Source organism: Vombatus ursinus, unplaced genomic scaffold, assembly GCF_900497805.2.
Source record: "Vombatus ursinus unplaced genomic scaffold, bare-nosed wombat genome assembly UNPS02000021.1, whole genome shotgun sequence".
NCBI classification, from domain to species: domain Eukaryota; kingdom Metazoa; phylum Chordata; class Mammalia; order Diprotodontia; family Vombatidae; genus Vombatus; species Vombatus ursinus.
The window spans coordinates 209,207-232,104 of record NW_020939799.1 but is presented as its reverse complement, the minus strand read 5'-3'; the positions used below and the strand labels follow the sequence as shown (position 1 = coordinate 232,104).

The following is a 22,898-nucleotide window of genomic DNA, read 5'->3' as shown; positions in this document are numbered from 1 at the left end:
ATATGGGCAGAGTTCCAGGAATGGGCCGAGGGTGGATCATTGGGTAGATTTAGCTTTTGCTTCTTCCTCCACAGATGATCTGGATCATCCTGCCTCACATGAGAGCCAAGTAGGGGCCCAGGCATCCCCTTCTCCCCATCTTTAGAGCCTGCCTTCCCATCCATAGAGATCTCCTGGTCTATCTCACACACCCCGCCCCCAGACACTCATTTGCCTTTGATTCTGCCATTCTCAGTTTTCTTCTCCAACTCTGTAGGGGATGCAGAGTCACCATCAACATATCCTCTGAGGCTGGCAGACAGCCTTCCCCATTCTCTGCTTTATATGGGGCTACAAAGATAAATAGGTTCCACGTCTGAAAGAGGCCAGACTCTTTCAAGTTACCAGGAACAAGAAAGAGGGTCAGGCATCAGGATGGAATGAACAGAGTGTCACACTTGGAGCTGAGAGCCCTGGGGTGGTGGGAGTGCCCCTTTTGCCCCTGATTCCCTCAAAGTCATTGGGCAGCCAGCTCTCTCAGTTTTAGGTCTACTGTATATAAAACCACAGAATAGAGACTAAGCCCTTCACTCCCATTCACCCACTACACCTGTGGGTTCAGTAATTACATAATGGGAGGCCTCATAGAATAATAAAACCAAACCTGCCAAAGTCTGAGTGCCCCCTTACCAAGTGGGGCCCCAGGAGCCTCCTGGGAGATAGCAATGCAAGCTGACATTCACTTTTGCCTTTGGCACTGAAAAACCTTGCCATATGAGGGAAGGACAGGAGAGATCATTAAGCAAAGATTGAAGTCTTACTAGGATCTGTGATAAGCACTGGGGACATGGGTAAAAGCAAAACAAACAATCTTTGCCCTAGGCTTGGGCAATGGGGTGTGGGGGTTTCATCATTCTGAAATCCAGAAAGTCCTGAGTAGGGTCAGGAGAGGAATAAAAGGGAGCCTGTCTAAGAATCTCCACCAAAAGGAGACTCCAGCTGGAACTGGCCACTTGACATCAGGGTAACCACCCTTGCAGAGGAAAATTCCATGGTGAGAAGGCCTGGAGGTTGGAAGGATGTTCTAGACTGAGGAGGCCTCAGGGGCTGAGGAAAGTTTCTAGAGCAGACAGCAAGAAGAGAAGATTTTGAGGTCCAGAAAGTTTAGATCAGGGCTAGGAGGGGAGTGAGATATGAAGGAAGGAGGGACTGGGGGTGCTGCTTGGCCTAGAAGTGTCCTCAAGCACATGACAGTATGTTGGGTGGAAGAAGCTATCATTCTGCTGGGACACAGAGGATGCTTTACATTTTATTTATTAGTAATAAGGAGCCATTAAAAGTTTTCTGAGCAGGGGACTGATGGAGACAGATCTGTGCATAAGCAAGGTGCTCCTCACTAAGGTTTGAAGGATGCGTGGGTAGAGAGAAAGAGTGGACCTAGGAACACCTGTGAGGAGGCTGTTCTGATGCACTAAACAGGTGGTGGTGAGAGCTGGAACCACAGTAGAGGCCCTAGAAAGAGAGGAGGGGATAGGAAAGGTACCAGGGATATGGACTCCACAAGACCTGGTCACTGACTGGATCCTAGCAGGGGAAAGAGGGAAGGAGCAAAGCTAACCCTAAGGTCCTTATCAGAGGAGGATGGCTGAATGGTGCTACTAAGGTCAGAAAGAAGGACGGGGTAAAGGAAAAAGGTCATGTCTTGGTTCTGGATGGTGGAGGCAATTGGCTGGAAGCTCATGGGTGAGGTCAGGGCTAAAGTTTGTACTCTGAGTGTCATCGGCATTGAGGTGGTAATAAAACCATGGGAGGGAATGGAGATTGGTTCTGTTCTGTTCTTTCCTTTGGTGTTTGTCACATCAAGATGTGGTGAAGGAGCTGGATTGGTCTGGCCAAGAGAAGAGGTGACTGCAGGTGAGGGCAATGTGAGAGCTGTCTCCAAGTATTTGAAGGGCTGTCATATGGAAAAGGGATTTGACTTTTTCTGTTTAGGGCAGGAGAGCCAATGGTAGAAGTTGCAGAGGCAAATGTAGGCTTGGGGCACCTGGGTGGCACAGTGGATAGAGCATTAGTCCTGGAGTCAGGAAGAGTTGAGTTCAAATCTGGCCTCAGAAACTGGCTGTGTAACCCTGGGCAAGTCACTTAACCCTGTTTGCCTCAGTTTCCTCATCTGTAAAATAAGCTGGAGAAGGAAATGGCAAACCACTCTAGCATGTCTGCCAAGAAAGCCCCAAAATGGGGTCATGAAGAGTCTGAAATGACTCTATAGCAATAAATACAGGTATCACATCAAGAAAAGCTTCCTAACTGTCAGAGCTACAAAAAATAGATTAAGCTTCCTCCCAAGATAGTAGGTTGCCCCTCACGAAAAATCTTTTTTTTCTTTTTCTTGGTGAGGAAACTGGTGTTAAGTGACTTGCCAAGGGTCACACAGCCAGTACATGTTTAAGGCAGGATTTGCACTCAGATTTTCTTGAAGCCAGATCCAGCACTTTGTCCTTGGGCCACTAGCTGTGTATATTTGATATGTATGCATATGGATGTTTCTCAGGATAGAATGGAAGCCTCTTGAGGGCAGGGATTGCTTTGGTTGTTTCTGTTTTGTTTGGCTTTCTGTTTTTATCTTATCTCTAGTGACTAGAAGAACCCTGTAGAGAGTTGGCTATTAAATACTTCCTAGCTGTTTGATAGGTTGATAGAAGCAGGCATATTTAGCCCAGAGAAGAAAAGACTTCATGCAGGACTTGGAAGAATGTCATGTAGACAAGAACCAGTCATGTTCTCCTTGAACCCAAAGGACAGAACCAGGAGCAATGAGGTGCCCAGGGCAGAACAAGGGTCCTATCAGTGAGAGCTGCTCTAGAGTGGAGGCTGCCTAGGGAGGTATTGAGCATGCCATCCTTGGAGGTCTGGAGGACTACTTCTCATTGAGGGGGTAGTGAAGACTCCTCTTCAGGGGTGGGTTCCACTAAGTATACTCTGGGTCCCTTCTGATGCTTAAATTCTGTGACTCACCCTCTCTCACTCCTAGGCCTTTAAAAATGAATAGCTTATCTCAGGCTGTGGCCTTGGAATACCAGTCCTCTGGAGTCATCATACAGATATGGGTGTGTGAGTGTGAATGTGCTTGTGTGATTGTTAGGGCATGAAGAGATGGATGGGAAAGTTTGTGAGGAGATCAGAGATGGGGAAGAGCTTGGGAAGAGGGCAAGGGGGCCAAGGGAAGTGGGATTGGTGAGAGGGAGCAGGTTTGGTGAGGTAACAGGAGGGTGGGGACAAAGATGGGTGACCAGCTGAGGGGGAGGAAGCCTTTGGGAGGTGGGTAGAATGAGAGCTATGACCCTTCCATCCAGTCATCAACTTCTTTCTCCAGACTCTTACTCCTCTGTTAGTTTCCACCAACATGAGCCAGACGTCACCCAGAAAATTCTTGGTGAAGTCTTCAGATGACTTTGTCAGAGAGGCCTTGGACAGCATAGGTGTCTCTAACTTCACTTCTGGGTGTTTCCTACACTCTGTCCACGTGAGTGACTGGGGTGCCCATTGGGTTGAACTAATAGGGAAGGTGACCAGACCAACTCCTGGCCTGAGTGGTTGGCTAAGGAAGGAAGGAAGGGTACACCTCTTACATGCCAGGAAGTGTTGCTAAACCCTTTACAAAGATCTCATCTGATCTTCACAACAACCCTAGGAAGATAGGTGCTATTCTTGTCCTCATTTTCCAGTTGAGGTAACTGAGGCAGAGAGATGTTCAGTGACTTGTCTGGGTTCACAGAGTGGTAAGTTTCTCAGGCTAGATTTGAACTCAGGTATTCCAGACTCCAGGTCCAGTGCTCTGGCCATTGTCACCTATCAGCAAACACCTAGGTAGAAGTTGGATCTTTGGTGTGTGTGGGGAGGGGATAATTTTTTTTTTTTTTGAGCAAAAACCATGGGCTTCAGGGAAGAAAGGGAAGCATGAATGAAGTCAGATGTCTGCCCCAGGTATCCTGTCATGGAAATTACATTGGATTTGGATTCAAAAGACCTGGGCTCAAAACCCAGCCTTGCCATTTACTGGGCCCTCATCAGTCACCTTGCCCAGGGTATATCTGGTACATGGGAAAGAACATTGGATTAGGAAATTCCAGTCCTGGCTGTGAGGTCTTGAGCAAGTCACTGCATATCTCTGAGACTCAGTTTCTTCATCTGTAAAATGAGGGGGATGGCTCAAGGGCCTCCCTTCCAGCTCTAAATCTCTGATTCTAAGTCCTAAATCTCCAGAATTCAATTTTTTTTTCACTTGTGAATGGAGAGTAGCTTTGATCAGGTGATCTCCGTGGTCCCTCACAGCTCTGAGTCCTCCTTTTGGAGAGGATGAACTCCTGGACCTGTGATTTCATGGGAGGTAGGGAACTCCTGGTGAGGACATTCCCTCTCCCAATGCAGCTTGTCTGCAGTCTAGAGTTGTTGAGTTGCCTGGGGCACTGAGTGGGTGCCACAGCCTGTCAGTATCAATGCTAGCCCATTGGCCCCTTAGCTTCTCAGCCACATTGCTTGTGGAGGGCTCAGATGTTCTGAAAAGTCATCAGAGCAACCCCCCTCCTCCCTGGGTCTGGTATTGAGTCTTGAGGCCTTGAAGGAAATGAATCCCACCAGACTTACAGATTGGAACCCATTCCCAGGTGCCAGTTGTCCTAATATTAGACAGGACAATGGGAACTCACCACCCCAGTGCCAGGGTTCTGGAGCACAGAGGCTGAATTCTATTTATCCAGGACCTGCTATGTGCAAAGCCTTGAAGTGAACAGACTGTACTCGACAGCTGTCAGATAACACCAAACTGTTACAAACAGGAGGAACATAATTTGTACAGTGTTCAATGGTGAGATTGCTACTGTATATGCCACAGGCCGCCTCCCAGACAGTTATTTGTTAGCAACATGAAGATTAGAACACAAGGTGACATCTCTCAATTCATGTAGCATAAATACATGGGGCAGCTAGGTGGCGCTGCATTGGGTAGAGCTCTGGGACTACAGTCAGAAAGACTCTTCTTCCTGAGCTCAAATCCAGCCTCAGACTCTTACTAGGTGTGTGATTCTGGGCAAGTCACTCAACCCTGTTGGCCTCAGCTTCCTCATCTGTAAAATGATCTGGAGAAGGAAATGGTAAACCCCCAATGGGGTCATGAAGAGTGGGACACAATTGGACAACAGATGAATAGATGAGTGTACTTTCTCTGCTACTTTTCACATCAGAAGAGAGAGGAAGGGGAGGAAGCATTTCTATAACACCTACTATGTGCTAAGCACTTTACAAATATCTCATTTGATTCTCATGCCAACCCTGGGAGGTAGGTGCTGTTATTATCCCCATTTTACAGTTGGGGAAACTCTGGCAGGTTGAGGTTAAGTGACTTGCCGAGCATTACATAGTGAGTAAGCGTTTGAGACCAGATCTGAATTCAAGTCTCTCTAACTCCAAGCCCAGCACACTATCCGCTGCCTTACCAGATGCCTCATCCTCAGCATTCTCTGACCCCTAAGGCATCACCTTCTGATTGATTGGTTCTTTCCAGAACTTCCATTTTAAGGGGAAGGCCCAGGCAACAGTTATGTTCAACCCTCTCCAGGCTGCACTGAAGACTCATCTGCATAGAACTTCCCCTACCTTTTCTCTTCCCCTTTTTCAGCTTCTTTTCAGCATTCCATTAGAACAGAAGCTTCTTGAGGGCAGGGCCTGTCTTTATTTCTGCTAGTATTTGTATTTCCAGCACTTAGCAAAATACCTGGCACATAGTAAGCTCTTAATAAATGCTTACTGGCTGACTGGCAGTATAATATGTAGCACTCATATAAAGGAATCTTAGAATGTCAAGGCTGGAAGGAACACCTGGGAATAGAGAATATCAGAACTACAAGGGACCTTAGAACTGAGACTGCAAGAGCTGGGAGAGACTTTGAATATGGCATGTCAGAGTCCTTAGAACAGGGAATGTCAGGGCTGGGAGGGCCCTTAGAATAGGGAATGTCAGGGCTGGGGGGGCCCTTAGAACAAGGAATGTCAGAGCTGGGAGGGCCTTAGAGATTGTCTAGTCTAAAGATATCAAAACTCCTGTACTGAAAAACACCAAAGTGTAGCCCAGACCAGATTAAAATGTATTTGGGAAATGCTTACCAAAGTAAATACAACTCCCCTCCCCGGCTAGTGTTCCTAAGTCAGCAGTCATCTGGTGGACTCTGTTTCCCCTGGAATTGTCAAAGGAGGCCCCGAGGGGGGAGTTCCCCAGGCCCCAGTGCCCTGGGCCTGGGAGTCAGGCTGAGGCCAGGCTGTTTCATGACCACTCTGCTCCCTCCTTTCCTCAGAGCTTGTTGCTGTGGCCCCTGACCTCCAACTCCAAATTCATTATCCCAATTCTTCAACCCCCTCTTCAGAGCATTCAGAAGATCCTGAAGAAGTTGTGGGAAGGAGGTGGGGGCTGAATTGGAGACCCTTTGTTGGGGGAGGGGTGGTGACTGCTGCTGGTGGGACTAGGGGGCAAACAGACGGATTTCATCTAGTTGGCTCATCCCTCTGTCCTGCTTTCTAGGTTCCCTTTGAGGAGAAACCCTAGCCCCAAGAAGCCGTAGCTATAAATTGTTATAATAAATTGTTTTCTCTTTAGCCAGCTATCTGTCTTATGAACTGCTGCATGGCCAAGCACACTTAACCCCATCCCAGTGCCACCCAGGACCAGGGGTCCGCTGGGAGTCCTGGGTCTGAACCCTACCTTCACCCCTCATCACTCCCAGGTCTGCTGAGTGGGGCCCAGGAGAGGCAGCCTGACTTCTCTTGCCTATGGGCAGCCCTTTAGATACTGAAGGGATCCCTGGGAGCAGAAAGGGCAGGGGGTGATGGGAGAGATGCAGGAGGCCTCCTCCTCCTCTCTCCTAGCTCCCCACTCTTAGAGGTTGTCAAGATTCCAGGCTGGGGTGGGGGGGAGTCAATATACTGCGATGATTTACAGGCCCCAGGAACTCTGCTTCCAGTCTTCATCTCGTTTCCCTATTTGCTCTGTAACCCTGGGCAAGTGGCTTCCTGTTCCTAGTCTCGTTTTCCCTTCTGTAAAGTTAGGTGGGAGGGGTAGTATTTTGATGAATCTCCCAAATTCCTTGCCAGCCCCTGGGACCAGTCCCCTTATAGTCTTCCTTAGGTCTGACATTTTGTGTCTTGGGTTCAAGCCCTCCATCTCTGCCACTCTCTCATTTTTTCAATGGCATAGAAGCCAAGGCTCAGAGAGGGGAATGCATTTGATCCAAGCCACTCAGCAAACCCACTAGGGGAGGGGCAGAGACAGGAAAGGTCTCAAGGCTCTCTGCCTTAGAACAAGCACAGAGCCCTCTGCTCCCGACACCCCCCCATGCATGTCACAGCCCCCTCCCCCTGTATCCCTCCCCCCAGCACTTCCCCCACCCCCAGCCCCCTCCCCCCCTGCACTTCCCTTGACACCACCACCCCCTCCCCCATTATCCCCTCCTAGCCCCCTCCCCTCTGCACTTCCCTCACCACCACAGCTCTCCCCGCCCCAACACCTCTAGCTGGAAGCTGGGAGGGGTGGCTCCCAGAGGGCACAATTCGGCCCTCACCCTTGGCTGCCTTTAGCTATCTCCCCTCCCCCACCCCTTGAGGAAGAAAAACAAGGAAACAAATCAAATTCCTGTCTCCGTCCCAGGGCCTCTGGGGATCCAGCAGGGAGTCACCGAATCCCAGAGTGTCAGGACAGGAAGGGACTGCAAAGGTCGCCTTGGCCAAGATCCTCTGGACAGATGGGGAAACCGAGGCCAAGGGAAGGAGTGGGACATAGCCCAGGGTCTCACAATAAGGCAGAGGAGGGGCAGGGCCCAACTTCCCACTCCTAACTCTGCTGCCAAGGGAGCTTACCCACTTACCCAAAGCTAGAGACTGGGAAAAAGAGATTGGAGAAGGCCATGCCTTCCCTCCACCGGCTGTAGGACCCCCTGAAACTCCCAGGCTGGCAGGTATTGGCCCTGGAAATCTTCTTGGGAGCAGCTAGTGTGGCCGCTCAGGTGTGGCAGGGTGTTTGAGGAGCTTAGCTGAGACCAGATGCCCCTTTATAAGAGCACCGAGTTCAAATCCTGCTTCTAGTACTCACTAACTTGGTGACCTTGGACAACTCCCTACCGTGCTAGGGAATGGTTTTCTTTATTTGTAAAAGGGGGGATTCGACCATCTGGCCTCTGAGTTCCCTTTCAGCTCTCAATCTTATCCCCTAAGTTCCTAGATATCTGAAACCTTTGAGGGAGGGAAAGGAGTAAGAGGGGAACCCCTTCATTTCCTCTTCCCCAGACAGCTCCCTTCTTCTGATATAGGATGTAAACGAGGTTCCTTCAGGAAGGAGAGTCCTATGGAGGGTGACCTAAAGCAGCTAGTGGTAAGGCATGGGGCCATGTTTTCTGCTCAGACTGGGAGTCCTTGGAAGGGAAGGCCGGCCACGCCTTCTCCCTTTTGCAGGGGGATCCTGCTAGGGGACCTTAGCCACCTTGGGGTTCACACCTCTAACTTCTGGCCCAGCTCAATGTGGGAGAGAGGGCTTGGTTCCCTGACCTTGCCTCAGGGGCCTCCCCACGTGCCATCCACCCCCACCTCCCAAAACAGGACTCAGCCTCAGTTGCTCGTTAAATAGAAACATATTTATTTTATCATCATACATTCTTTATTACATGAGGCGCCACCCCAAGAAGAAGTTTAGAGGGAAGAGAGATGGAGACTGGGCAGAGCAAGGCACAGCCTCCATGACTTCTATGGGACCTACCCTAACTCCAGAGCAGTCCTGCCTCCCAGCTCTGCCACTGGCTTCCTGTGTGACCTAGGGAGAAATCCCTTTCCTCGCTCTTGAGCCTCAGCTCTCCTGTCTATAAAATGAGGGAATAAAACTCCATGATCTGATGTATCTTCTCACCATGATAGTCTATGCACTTAGTGTAGTGCCTGGCACATGGTAGGTGCTTAACAAATGTTTATTGATTGATTATTGATCTAGGTTCTAACTTTCTTTTCAACCTTAACTTTCTATGTTTTAAGGTGCCTCCCAGCACTGACCTTCTCTGTTCTAAGGTTCCTCCCAATTCTGACATTCAGTGTTCTAAAAGTTCCCCCAGTTTTGATGGCCGATGTTCTAAAGGCCCTTCCAGCTCTGATATTCCATGTTCCTGGGGCTCTCCTAGCTATGACATTCTATTCTGAGGACTCTTCCAACTCTGACACCCCTTAATCTATGACCTGGTTTTAAACCCAGGGACAGAATCCATCCTTGGGGGCAGAGTCTTTCTCAGCAGCAGATGTTGGGGAAAGGGAGAAGACACAGGCTTCCAGGCTGGGACAGCAGCATCACAGGGCAGGTTTTAGGAGTCCCAGGTGCGCTCAGGGCTGGGCACGAGGCCGGGCAGGGGGTCGAGGGCGGGGTCTGGGCAGGCAGGCAAGATCAGGCCTAGTGAGTCTGGCGAGGGGGAGTCTGGCAAGTGGGAGGGGGAGGCCCAGACAGAAAGGTGGCCGAGGGACAGGAATGTCAGCAAAAAAAGCTCGGTCCCTGGGAGGGGCAGGAGCCCCTTCCCCACTCTGCTCTAGGTCCCGCGCCACAGCCAGGATCTCATGGCGAGCAGCTGCACTCCGGAGGCCCCTCACATCTAAGAGGGCAGCCACATGCTTCCTCCTAGGGAGAGATGAGAGGATATCATTGGGGTCTCAGAACCCTCAGCATCCGATCCAGGTCCAGAATCATCATTCTATCCAGACATGGGGCTTGGGATCCTCCCAAAGGCAGCTCTAGAACCCAGAGACCCATATCCAGAACCATCATTCTTTCCCCAACTGTTTGGGGGAGGGTTGACATCCCCCCAGCTTAATTCTCACCCTAGTTCAATCCCAGAGCCCCACCCCCAAACAGATCTAGAACCAATATTCTTCCCAAGTGCTGCAGTCTAAAGCCCATCAAATTCTGCAGTCCTCACCACCCCAAAAGTCAACTATAGAAACCTCAGACCCAGATCCAGAACCCTAGGCATGGTCACAACACAGCTCTGGGAGCTTTACTCATATAGCCAGCTCCAGAATCAGCCTCCCCCTCAACCAAGTCAGTTCTGGAATCCTTATCTCTAGAGCCCAGAAGCCAGACCTAGAAGCCCCAGCTCTGAAACCCACCCAGAATAGGCCCCTCCAATACATCTCTAGAAAGCCAAGCCTGGCATGTGTGTGTGAATGGTGATGGCCCCTAGTTTCTAGGTTCCCTCAGGGTTTACCCATGGGTCCCTGGGCTCTCATCGTGCTCCCCTGGGGCTGCCAGTGGCTCTGCTGCCCTGGGCCCTTCCCACCTCCTCTTCCTCTCCCTCCTCTTCTCTCCACCCTCCACCTCCAGGCTCTTCCTGTGGCCTCCTGTTTGTCTCCCCTGTGCCCACAGCAGTGGCGGGTGTGAACTGGAGGGGCCGGGGCAGGAAACGGGCCGTCAGACACGCTCACTCCACCCCCGGGGGCAGGAAACGGGGAAAAGCAGAGCCAAAACCCCAGAAGGCCACGGCAGCCAGCCCAGGGCTGGCCTGGGCCCAGGGCACCTTGGGCAGGAAGTAGAGTGAGGTGGAAAGAGGATGGACTCAGGAGGCAGGGGCCCTGGGTTCGAATCCTCATCTCCACCTCCAACATGCCCAGTGGCCTTTTTAAAGGCTCTTCACGTTTATGGTTGTTGCTATGATTACTCATTTTGTCAGCCTCTGGGGCCCTAGGTCCTCTCCCCCCTGCTCCCCTCACCTGATATCGGGGTAGTCACGAACCAAGACCCCAACCTCCACCTGGATGCTGGGCGTATCCTCCAGCTGTAAAACTTCAGCGAGATGTGGCACCACGGCATCCAGCCATGACGCCTGAGACTCCTGAAGACATCAGAGCAGCTTTAGCGATCCAATCCTTTCCAGCACCCTCTCTCGTCTAGGAACCCCAGCCCCCAATTACAGGCTGACACCTGGCATCCCAGCTCACTTCCTACTGCCCCCAACTCACTTGGGGACCCAATGCAAGGCAACTCCTTCCTCTGGGCCTTAGTTTCCTACATGTACAACAAGGGAGATGGATCAGACAATCCGTAAGATGCCTTGCAGCCCTGACTAAGCCCTGACTGTTCTAAGATCCCTTCAAACCCTGGTAGGCAGTCAGCTCAGTTAACTTTTCCAGTCAGCCCTGGGAAAGAAAGTTGACTCCAGGCTTACAGTAACTGAGCTCAAACCCTATTTCTATATACCTTCATTTTTGTCATGCTTTTTAAAGTGCATGTGTTGGGGAAGCTACGTGGTGTAGTGGATAGAGAAAGCACTGGCCTTCAAGTCTGGAGGATTTGAATTCAAATCTAACCAGAGACACTTACTAGCTGTGTGACCCTGGGCAAATCACTTAACTCTGATTGCCTCCAAAAAAATAAATAAAGTGTGTGTATTGCATATATTATTTGATCCTCACAAACAACCTTGTGAGATAGGTGCTATACTATCCCCATTTTAAAGATGAGGAAACTGAGGCAAACAGCAGGTAAGTGACTGCCAGGGTCACACAGCTAGCATCAAGGGCAGAACTTGAATTCAGATCTTCTTGACTTCAGGCCCAGTGCTCTTTCCCTCAGTGATATCAAACTCAAATAGAAAAGGATCCCTGTAAGGCTGCATACTGACTTAGAAAACCAGAAATCAACATTATCTATGTCATATTATATTTTTATTAATTTTGTTAGACATGTCCTAATTGCATTTTAATCTGGTTCAGGCCTAACTCAGGAATTGTGCCTACTGCTTGTGGGAGCCCTGAGTCTGACACCTCTGCCTAGGTCATCTAGCTGCCTGCTTATGTGAACTTCTCCCTCCAGGTCTCAGTTTACTCATCTGTAAAATGAGGATAATGGACTAGATGGTACCAAAGCCCATCCAGGTCTAGGCTTATGATCTTATGTAAGCTCTTTGAGGGAAGGGACTCTCCCTGATGTTTTTGCATCCACAGCGTCTAGCCAATAGAAGGTATTTACTGAATGTTTGTGGGTTGATCGATCTATCCTAATTATGTGGCTATGAGCAAGTCACTTGGTCTCACTGAGCCTCAGTCTCCTCATCTGTAAAATGGAGATAGTAATTCCAGTGGCAGCTCTTTAATGGGTATTTGTGAAGGACAAATGGAGGGGGTGTATAAAAAGTACTTTGAAGGGTGAGCTATAGAAATGTCAGCTCCGTTGAGGAAGGACTTGATAATGGGTCTAAGAGCCCAAGATGTACTGATTCTAAGGCTCCAGAGGGTCTTAGAATTCAACTCTGGGTGCAACTCTGAATATCACAGTTGAAGGCATCCTTAATAGTCCTCTAGATCAACCCACCTTGGGGGGAATTCCACCAAGGGGTCCTCCAGCCTTAGTGTGAAGATTCCCAAAGAGAGAGACCTCACTACCTCCCAGGCAGCCCATCCCACTGGGTTCTAAGATTCCCAAATTCTGGGGCAGCTAGGTGGCACAGTGGATAGAGCACCGCCCCTGAAGTCAGGAGGACCTGAGTTCAAATCTGGCCTCAGACCAAACACTTGACACTTACTGGCTGTGTGACCCAGGGAAGTCACTTAGCCCCAGTTGCCTAAAAATAATAATTTTTTAAAAAGATTCCCAAATTCTAAGAGTCCAAGACACTAAGAATCTACAATTCTAAAGAATGGAGTATTCCCCTAAGCACCCAAGAATTTACTTTTAAGTGGAGAGTTCTAAAGTGCTAAGAATCTAGTATTCTAAGGTCCTTTGGGCCCAGGTTTCTCTCCCTGTGACCCTTCCCCCTCCCTTTCCATCACTAACCAGCCGCCTAAAGAGTCTCTGGATCTGGGCAGCCTCGTCCCTCAGCCTCCCAGCCACTCGGCTCCTGGAGCGGGCAGACCGACATCGAAGGCGTCCCCGAAGCAAGGGCCGGACATACTCCACCAGGGCCCTTCGGTGCAGCTCCCCCACAAGGGCCTAGGCACATATCAGAGTGATTACGAAAGGAAAACACAGTGATGAGGGGCAGGAGAGAGAGATGATCAGGACGGAAGTAAGGAGAAAGATGGGGGGATATTGGAGGGGCATGGAGGGGGATAGAGATGAGAAGAAATGATGGGAATTTACAGGGAAAGAGATGGGGAGATACAAGGACAAAGGAGATGGAGAAAATGAGAACAAGAAGAGATGAAAGGGGAGAGATTGGGGGACAGAAATGGGAGAGATATAAGGAAGATGGAGAGGAGGAGATGTTTAACAGACAGAGAAGTATATGAGAGGAAATGTGGGACCGAGGGCAGAGGGGAAGAGAGTAGAGAGGACAGAGAGACAGAGAGAGAGAGAGGGAGGATAGATATAGGGGGAGATTGGGCTAGACTAGACACAGAGACCCAATTCTGGAAGAAGAGGAGAAGGGAGGAAGGGCAAAGACACCAGGAGAAGGGGTTCATTTCTGCACTTCTCCCTGTCCATTTTCCAACCATCCACTCCCTCCCACCTGTGGACATGTCCATTAATACCTGGTAAGGCTGGTCATGCATTCTTCTGAGGGCCAAGGCCTGAGCTCCCAGGGTCCCCACAATGCCATCCAGAGCCTCAGAGCTGGTCAGCCACTTCCGACGCATGAGTTTGGAGAAATGGGGCTGGATTTGTCCAGAGAAAACAGAGATCAGAGTTCATCAGACCCACAGCTCCCTTCAGGTCCCACCCAGGCCACTGAGCCAGTAGGTAGAAGAGCCAGGAATTCTGCCCCCTTCTAGCCTTAATGGGGGGATCCCAGAGCCCATCAAAGCCTTCATGAGGGTGGGAGGAGTTGAGCACACACATGTAGCCAAAGCTGAAGCTCACTTAATTCATGCCCCCCCATTCCACACAGTCACAGACTTAAGCACAAAAGCACAGCCACAGCCTTCCACACTCCTGAATAGCCAGCAGTATAGCAGTCAACAGGCAACAGGAGCCTGTAGTTGCTTAGGCCCAGACCCAGGTTCTGCCTCCCACCTCCCCAGGCTGGGCCATCTGTGTAAATATCTATCTCCTCCCTCTATTCTGCACCCTCCCCTTTCTGTCCTCTCTTCCTTAGTCCAATCTCTGGCTCGGCTGGACCTCGGCCTGATCCTGATCTGACCCTTGTCACAACTCCCAGGTCCCCATTTTCTAGTCAGTTTGGGAGGGGGTCAGAGGCTTCCTGGGACTGACCTGCAGTTCTTGAAAGAGCAGGTCAGCCAGGACGCGGTGGCAGAGGCGGGTGACACGGTCAAGAGCATTTGCAGCTGCCTCCCGAGCAGGCTCGCTCTCTGAGGGCCCCAGCCGGGCCAGACGCTCAGCTAGGGACCTGTGGGGGAGAAGCCGGGGCTCATCACTAGCTGACCTTGGGTGCCAGCTGGCTCACTCCACATGTTGGGTGGGCAGGCAGGCAGGGAAGTGTATCTCTCCACGTTTGGAGGAAGGGTTTCTGTGTCTTTCAAGGGTCTCTCTGTATCTCAGTGGTGGGCAGGGGGCATGGCTTTGGTCTCTGTGAGAGGTCTCTCCATATCTCTGATGGGGGGTGTCTCTGTCCTTGGAGGAATCTCTCTATCTTTGGGTAATCTTTCTAGCGAAGTTTCTCTCTCTCTGGAGTTACCATTGTGTGTCTGATGGTAACTCTGTCTCTGGAGAAGTTTCTCTCAGAGCATGGGGATGGGTCTCTTTCGAAGTCTGTGTCCCTGAGGAGGATGTCTCTGTGTCTCTGGGAAGGATTTTTTTCTTGAGGCCAGAATGGGAGTCCCTTTCCATGTCTCCAGAGGAAGTGTAGAGGGCCCCTTTGTGTGGCCCTTTCCCAGGGGAATGGAGTTGGGGAGAGGAAGGAAAGGACCTCAGAACATTTGGGATAGGGGCAGACTCCCCGAGGAAAGAATGGGCCAACTCACCATGGGGAGAGGGGAAACATTAGCTCATGCTGGAGCCCTTCTCCCCATCCTCTCTAGGGTCTGGCTTACCGAAGAGGGGGGCCACAGTTCACCAAGGTAATTGTCCGGCTGATATAACTGTCACTCGGCAGCTCTCGGATGCTTGGGTTCTCATGGAACCGCTCTACCCGCTGCTGGAAGCTGGAAGGTCAAGAGAGGGAAGGAGAAGCTCAGGTCAAGTGTCTCCTTTGCAGCCCATCTCCTCCAGGAAGCCCTCCAGGTTTCACTGTCCCTCCTGTTTTATCACTTTCTCACCTCTTATCACTTTCTCACCTCCCACTCACTTCTCCACCCTCAGGCAATCTGATTTCCATCTTCACCACCTGACTGAAACTGCCCTCTTCTGAGCCACCAGGAATTTCTCTATTGCTAAATCCAATGACCTTTTCTCACTCTTCCTCCATCTCTCTGCTGCTTTGGACTCAGCCTATCATCCTCTCCCCTGAATACTCTCTCCTCTAGGTTTTCAGGATGCACTTCTCCTGCCTGCTTCTTCTCCCACCCGATAATTTGACTGTTCCTGCTTCCTGACTTCCCTCCTCCCCATAGCTAGGTGTCCCCCAGATAATAACCTCTTTGCAAGTGCTCAGTGATCATCCCACATCCCCAGTGACTCCCATATCTAGCCCACATTTGTCTCCCAAGCTGTAGGCTCCCATCACCACTGGCGGCTGGACATTTCCATCTGGATGTTGCGTAGCTGAGAATCCTAATAGAACCCATGATCTTTCCTCTCAAATCTACCCCTCTCCTAAACTCCCCATTTCTACAATCCATGCCTCCACCTTTCCACTAATCTCAGAGTCCTCATGGACTCTTAGCTCCCCCATATCCAACCACCTCTCAAGTCTCGTTGATTCATTGGATCCTTAGCACCTGTCCCCTTCTCTCTACTCACCAGCCTCATTCAAGCTCCCAACCCTTCTCACCAGTCCTATTGCACTGGTCCCCTGTTTGGTCTCCCCTGGACAATCCGCCCTCCACAACCTGCCAAAGTGATCTTGCTAAAGTACACTTCTGACCATGTCACTCTGCCGCTGCTCAAGAGCCTTCAGTGACTCCCTATAGCCCCAAGAATCAAATACAAACTCTTCTACTTGGTATTTCAGATTCCAATCTACTTTTCCTGTTTAATTTCACATTACTACCTCTCATGCAGTCTATTCCAGACAAATTGGCTTACCTGCCTTTCCCATTCTCTCTCCTACCTTTACACTGATTGTCTCTCATGCCTGGAACACACTCCCTCTGCACTTTCTTGGATGCTTAATTCAGATGCCATCTCCCACTTGGGACCTTTGCTGATCCTCCCCCTCTCCCAATTTGTTAGGTCTCCCTCCCTGCTGAAATTTCTTTGAAATTGCATCCCTCTTTCAAATTAAACAATCAAATAATTATTTAATCATCTGTTTACATACTGTATCTCCCAAGTAGAATGTAAACTCCTTGTGGGAAGGGCCTTTTTTCTGGTCCTTGTAACCCCAGAGCTTGGGACAGTACCTGATACATAGCCCAGCTTCTGCAGGAAGTCCCCTCCCCACCCCATCCCACCTCTTCCCTCTGAGACCACCTTCCATCTATTTAGCGTACATCTTGTCTGTGCAGCATTATTGGCTTGCTGTCTTTCAGGCTCGAATATAAGCTCCCTGACAGCAAGAACTGGGAAGTGTTTGGGTTTTTTGGTTGTGTTCCTTGTATTCCCAGCACCGATCTGGTGCCTGGCACAATCATTCAATAAGTGCCTGTTTCCTGGCTGACTGAAATAATAAGAGCTTAATCAATGCCGGGTTGAATGGAATCCTAGACTATTGCAAAAAAGGGATGACCTGTGTCAGGGTGGGGGTATTCTGCTAAACCCGGGGGGGAGGGTCCAAAGACTCAGTGTCTGCCCTCAAGGATCTTATGTGCTTTGGGAGAAACAGTATTTATACATCAGTCAATCCTTCCACCAGCATTTCCTAAGCACTGTGACACAGTGCTAGGAGCTGAGGAGACACACAGAAATGAAGCCAGTCCTTGCTCTGAAGGAGCTGACATTCTGCAAAGAAAACAAAGTGTACCCAAAGAAGCAAATGGGCTCTGAGGACTGAGGTGGTTCATAGACCCTGAAGACTTAGAAACCCTTTCCTCACCACAGCCCTCAGAATCAGGTAGCACCATTGTTATAAGACCCATTTTACAGAAGAGAAAACTGAAGCTCAGAGAGACGCACAAGAGGAAAATAAAATGGTGCCAGCCTCACTTTAACCTGACATCTGTATACTGTGCCTTTTTTTTTTTTTTTTTTGGCAGAGATGCTTCCTCTAATCTGTTGTGGACAAAGGTAGACCGCTTCTTCTTGCCTCCCCAGCTCATTCCACCCTCCAGAATCAAGGGTCACCCCCTCTCCCCTGTACCTCTGCAGGAATTCAGCCAGCCCTCCCAGGCAGCAGTGTGCCATCCGCTCCCCAAATTCCTGGCTGATGCGAGGGGCCTGATCCGTGTGCTCTTCCAGCAGCTGGGGGACAGAGATGGAGAAGTGAGACCCCCTTTTCTCCAACACCAAGCAATCCTCTCACTTGGAGTGGTGTTAGCACCTTAGAGATCTTCCCTCTTTGCCTCCCCTAACCCAAAGCATCTTAAAGTTGTCACATTTTAAATCTGTAAATTTATAGAATTTTGTATTTGCAGAGTTTTAAGTCTTAGAGTTATAAATTCTAGACTGTTAAGATAGCAAAATCTTAGACTGTGAAATTATTTAATTATTAATATTATAAAATGTGTGGTTAATAAGAGTTCACATTTATATGGTGCTTTAAGATTTGCAAAGTGCTATTCATATGCTGTCACATTTGATCCTCACAACAACTCTGGGAGGCAGATATTATTATTTTTTTTTTGAGGCAATCAAGGGTAAGTGACTTGCCCAGGGTCACACAGCTAGTAACTGTCTGAGGCCAAATTTAAACTCAGGTCTTCTAGATTCCAGTGTCACTGCTCTATCCACCACGCCACCCAGCTGCCTCAGGTGCTCTTATTATCTCCATTTTACACAGGAGGAAACTGAGGCAGACAGAAATGAGGCGACTTGGGGACAGGGTCACACACTTACTAGTAAATGTCTGAGGCCAGATTTGAACTCAGGTCTTCCTGACTCCAGGCCTACCTAGTACTCTAGCCACTGCACCACCTTAGCTGCTTTCTTTTTATTATAAAAATAAGTTTTGTTATTGTATAATAACATATATATATTATATGTTAATAATATGTATAATTATACATGTATAATAATATGTATATATGTATAAGATGTATAATAACACATATGTGTGTACAATAACAATATATGTTATTGTAAAAATATGTGTGTAATTTAGACTCTTACAATTATATTATTTTAAAATCATAGAATCCCCAAATTTCAGTCTCATAGAATACTTCAATCTTAGAAAAACAAAATCTTGGACTTCTCTCATTTAGCATCTTAGAATCAAAGAGCTTGGCCCCAAGGAATCTTGGGTCTATAGACTCTTAGAATCACCTACCTTGCTAATCCTGGAATTATGCACTCGAAAAAATAGAAAGAGCCTCCTCTCCCTCCTCCAGCCCTCTCTATCCCAATCCCTTCTTCTTTCTCTAATGGGAGTGGGTGCTGATACTCTCCACCTCCTCCTCCCCAGAACCACACACTTTACACACACTTCTCACACACACATACACACACACCTTATACACACACACACACACACACACACACACACACACACACACACACCACATATACACATGCACACACCTCACAGACATCTTGAGCCAGGCTGCTGGGCTGGTCCTCAGCCCCAATCCATTGCTCTTCCTCTTCCTGCAGGGTCTGAAGCAGAGCAGCTCGAGTCTGAGCCTGGGAAAACAGAAGGGGCATGATCTGATCCCTAGAGGAAAAGTTCAGGAAAGTGGCGTGGGGAGGTGGGGAGGAGAGAGTGTTCATCTCCTCCTCACAATTTCCTTCACTCCCAGAGACTCCCTGTAGCACATCCCACATACAGTGGAGCCCTAGACCCCTTGACTTAGAAGAATTTTAGAAGTTTGGAACCTTAGAGGACCTTAGACCCAGAGAACTTTAGACATAGACTCATGCAATCTGAGACTTTAAGGAACCACACCCTGTCTGGCCCAGTTGGAAGGGACTTCAGTGGTCACTTGGGCCAGCCTCACTCACATGGGAGTGAAGGAGAATCCTCTTTCCAACATTCTCAACAAAGGAGGCATCGGGGAGCTCGTCCCCTCTGGAGGCAGTCCATGATTCCCCTTTTGAATAACTCAAATGGCAGGAACTTTCCCTGGGTGGACATCAAGCCTAAACCCGCCTCTTTGAAACTGCAGCTCCCACTTCTGTCCTCTAGGGCCCAACAGGGAGAAGCCTGATTCTTCCCCTACAGGACAGCTCCCACATCCCTAGGTCTCCTCCTTGCCAGTCCCAGACTCTCTTATTCCTTAGCTGATCCTCATAGAGCTTGAGACCCCAACCCATGCCGCATCCCCACCACCACCATCTACAGCATTCCCTAGACCCGCCTATTTAGCAACCTTTCAATAAAGGATAAAAGGTTGGTCTGGCAAGACCCATTCTGGGCTGTGTTGGTTGGTCCAGACCTCTGATTTCTTTCCTATAGGGAGTTTGTGGTGAGGAAAGCCTCACTCCCAATACAGATTCACAACTTTTAGGCACCTTCCAGACTTGGAGAGTCTCCTGTGGCAAGGAGAGGTTTGCCCAGAGGGTCAGAGGCAAGCTCTGAATCCAGGTCTTCCCAATGCTGGGGCCAACACTACACCACCCTGACTCTCCCCTGCTTATTTTTGCTGAAGCTATGCTAGCCGCTTAATGATCAAAGGTTTCCTTGCTAGAGGCGCACAAACCACCCCTTTCTTGCTATGTGCTAGAATTTTGCAACTGTATCCTGTAGTTCAGAGGTAGGGCTCTGCCTAGACAGAGCCCCAAATTAATCTTGGAGGCTTATCAGTAATTACCAAGACTGTCTACAATCTTGGTGGCTCCTGCCCCAACCCAGAAAATCTCCAGGAAAAATCAGTCTGTTTCACATTAGCTCTCCCTGAGGGATATCAGCTTCCAACCCCATCAAGACAACACTGGAAATATAAGCCATTCAGGACAGTAATTAAAATCGAAGCCTAGGCTCTTTGACCAAGCAATAAGAAAAAGACTAGGTCACCTCCAGCTTAGTGACATTTCTGATTCTCCGTCCCTCTAGCCTCCATTCCCCTACTTTCACAAGGGCAAGTAACTGCCCACCTCAAGAACCATTACCTCCCTATTGCTTAAGGTATTAGACAGATAGATAAACAGAAATAGACAGATAGATGAATTGATAGATAGATGAATATACACATAATAGGTAGAGGTGAATAGATAGACAGTCACACAGACAGGTATGGATAGATAAAAAGACAGACAAATATATGTGGATAGATAGAAAGACAGATAGATCTGGATAGATAGAAAGAAAGACAGATATGGATGGATAGAAAGGTAGACAGATAGATGTGGATGGATGGACAGTCAGAGAGACAGAGATGTAGATGAATAGACAGAGAGGCAGACATTAGCTAGCTGCTTTGCCTGGCACAGCATGGCATTTAAAGTCCTCTAGCTGGACTCCAGCTACCTTTCCATTCTTATCTCACATGATTCCTCTTTGTACCCTCTACATTCCAGCCAGACCAGACTACTAGTCCTTCACTGAAATTAGCATTCCAATGTTTTGCAAGACTGCACATGTATAATCTGTATCAAATTGTTTCCCTTCTCCACGAAGAGGGAGAAGAGACAGGGAGAGAATTTGGAACTCATAATTTAAAAAAAAGTTAAAATTGTTATTACATGTAATTGGGAAAAAATATAAAAAGTTTTCACTTGAAAAAAGAAATGAGAATTCCAACTCTGTGCCTTATGCCGGCTGTCTGGCCCTCACGGCTGGAATGTGCTCATTGCTCACCCCTGCCTTTAGAATGCCTTTCTTTCCCCCTTTCCCAGTTCCCAGTTGTTGGGGTACTCTCCCTCCTCACATAATTGGGGTTGGGGCAGAGGAGAAAGAAGAACGGCCTCCTCTGATCCCTTCACCCCCACTTCCCATCCAGATTCGCAGCCGTTAAGCCCTGTCTCCAGCCCCATGGGGGGAGGGTCCAACCTCTTCTGTCCTGTCATGACTGCATCCAGCCTTGGCCCCTTACACCCTGCTCTGGTGCTGACAGCTTTCTGCCACCTGCCTCTAGGTGAGAATCGTTCTCCTTAAGGATCTGCTTGTATCTGTCCTGGGCTTCAGTTCTCCGTAGCCCTTTTTGTTCTGTCCTCACCAGTCCAAAGATCATTCTTAGAGTCACGGAATCTTTGAGTCATAGACCTGGGGAGTCATAGATTTCTCCAAGGCCAGGAAGCCAGGGCACCCTGTAAACCCCTGGTGACCCACAAGGACCCCTCCTCCTTCCTCCCAGGTCACCTTGACGTCAGTCACACATTCATCCTCCAGGCTCCGAATGGTTTCTGCGGAAAGCAGGGGCCCCAGTTGTCCATTCTCCAGGGCCACCATGTTCACCATGCCCAAGATCTCCCTAAGAGCAGGCAAGGGGGGAGGTAGTGAGGCAGAGGAAAAGAAGAGATGGAGGAAAAGGAAAGGAACGTCCTCAGAAAAGCAGACAAAGCCCTTCCCCTGGGTCCCATCCCATCCCCTCTCTTCTGAGACACTGAGCAGCTAAGCCCAGTACCTCCTATAGCTGCCCTGTGGCCTCTGGAATCAAATACAGAGTCCTCAGCTTAGCTTTTGCCACCTACATCTTAGAGATAAAGCAAGCTGGGAGTGGGGGATTGGTAGATTGTTTAAAGCAAGAATGGGGCCTTAGAACAGAGAGTGTTAAATTTGGAAGGGCTTTTAAAATTTAGGGAGAAAGAAGCTCAGAGCAAAGGGGGCCTAAAATACCTTCTAGTCCAACTCCTTTATTTTGCAGGGTGGACACTGAGGCTCAGATGAGGAAAGGAGGGATTCTGACTTCTCTGTCCTGTTGCCCCCCCAACTCCATTGCCCAGTCACTTTTCCTTCTCCCCTTCAGTGTCTCACCTTGGATAAACTTGGTTGTGCCAGTACAGGAGGGCATAGCGGTCAGCCAGAGGTAGCCAATGGTAGGTGGCCTTCCTCAGCCAATCAGAGAGGGCTCCATGATAACCCCGAAGGTAGACACCAAAGGCTCCCAAGCTTGGAGGGTAAGCAGGTGCCAGGCGGGTCCGAACAGCCCCCATGTCTTCCAGCAGCCTAGATCTCAGGGCCTCCAGCCTCCCAGCCATGGCTGCAACCTCTGCCCCTGAAGCTGCCTCCAGTCGCTCTCCAGCCACCTGACCCACAGCCTCTGCCCAGCGGGCCCGGAACCTCCGAGCTGCTCCTGGTCCTCGGTGCCCGTCAGCCTCCTCTTCCTGTGCCAGGACCTGGCCCAACTGGGTCAGGGGGGCCCCTCCAGTCCCTCCAGTGGCTCCAGGGTCTGCCAGAGTCTCCCTGACCAGTGCCCAGAGCTCTCGCTGCAAAGCTTCATAGAGGAGGGTGACATCTCGGGCCCGACGGCCCTCAGGGAGACCCCGGGCCTCCCCTAGGCTGCCAGGGCTGGACCCCGATGTCATCAGCTTCTCTTCAGCCTCTAACTCCAGGATGTGTTCATCTGCCCGTGCCAATTCTCGCTTCTGGATCAAGCTGAGGATCTCTAGGACTACGGGAAAAAACACCATATGAGGGGTGAGGGTCAGAGGAGACCAAGAGATAGGGGGACAGAGATTGAGACGGAGGTGGAGAGTGAAAAGTGGGGGAGGTAGAGAAAACAGAAGGAGAGAGAAAGAAAAAGAGCCAGAAGAAGAGAAAGAAAGGAGGAGAGAGAAGAAGAAGAAGAAGAAGAAGAAGAAGAAGAAGAAGAAGAAGAAG

General features: G+C 49.5%; 1 protein-coding gene and 1 long non-coding RNA gene across 8 annotated transcripts in view; one reads left to right on the top strand and one right to left on the bottom strand.

Annotated features, from left to right (window-relative positions):
• Positions 1-2,167: 2,167 nt before the first annotated feature.
• On the top strand, positions 2,168-6,624 carry LOC114022709. The gene is made up of 2 exons (XR_003568061.1): positions 2,168-3,502; positions 6,327-6,624. It is a non-coding gene; the product is annotated as an uncharacterized LOC114022709 (long non-coding RNA).
• A 2,009-nt stretch (positions 6,625-8,633) lies between these two features.
• EXOC3L2 (exocyst complex component 3 like 2) overlaps positions 8,634-22,898 on the bottom strand; it is a 29,155-nt gene continuing 14,890 nt past the window's right edge. For all 7 annotated transcript variants that reach the window (XM_027853920.1, XM_027854568.1, XM_027856001.1 and 4 more), the window contains 10 exons: positions 22,053-22,689; positions 21,438-21,549; positions 18,722-18,823; positions 17,343-17,443; positions 14,977-15,087; positions 14,198-14,333; positions 13,519-13,641; positions 12,821-12,976; positions 10,759-10,880; positions 8,634-9,670 (listed from right to left, as the gene is read on the bottom strand). In XM_027853920.1, coding sequence (XP_027709721.1) covers positions 9,382-9,670; positions 10,759-10,880; positions 12,821-12,976; positions 13,519-13,641; positions 14,198-14,333; positions 14,977-15,087; positions 17,343-17,443; positions 18,722-18,823; positions 21,438-21,549; positions 22,053-22,689 — 1,889 coding nt within the window. In that variant the 3' untranslated portion in view covers positions 8,634-9,381. The remainder of the gene's footprint in view (positions 9,671-10,758; positions 10,881-12,820; positions 12,977-13,518; positions 13,642-14,197; positions 14,334-14,976; positions 15,088-17,342; positions 17,444-18,721; positions 18,824-21,437; positions 21,550-22,052; positions 22,690-22,898) is intronic.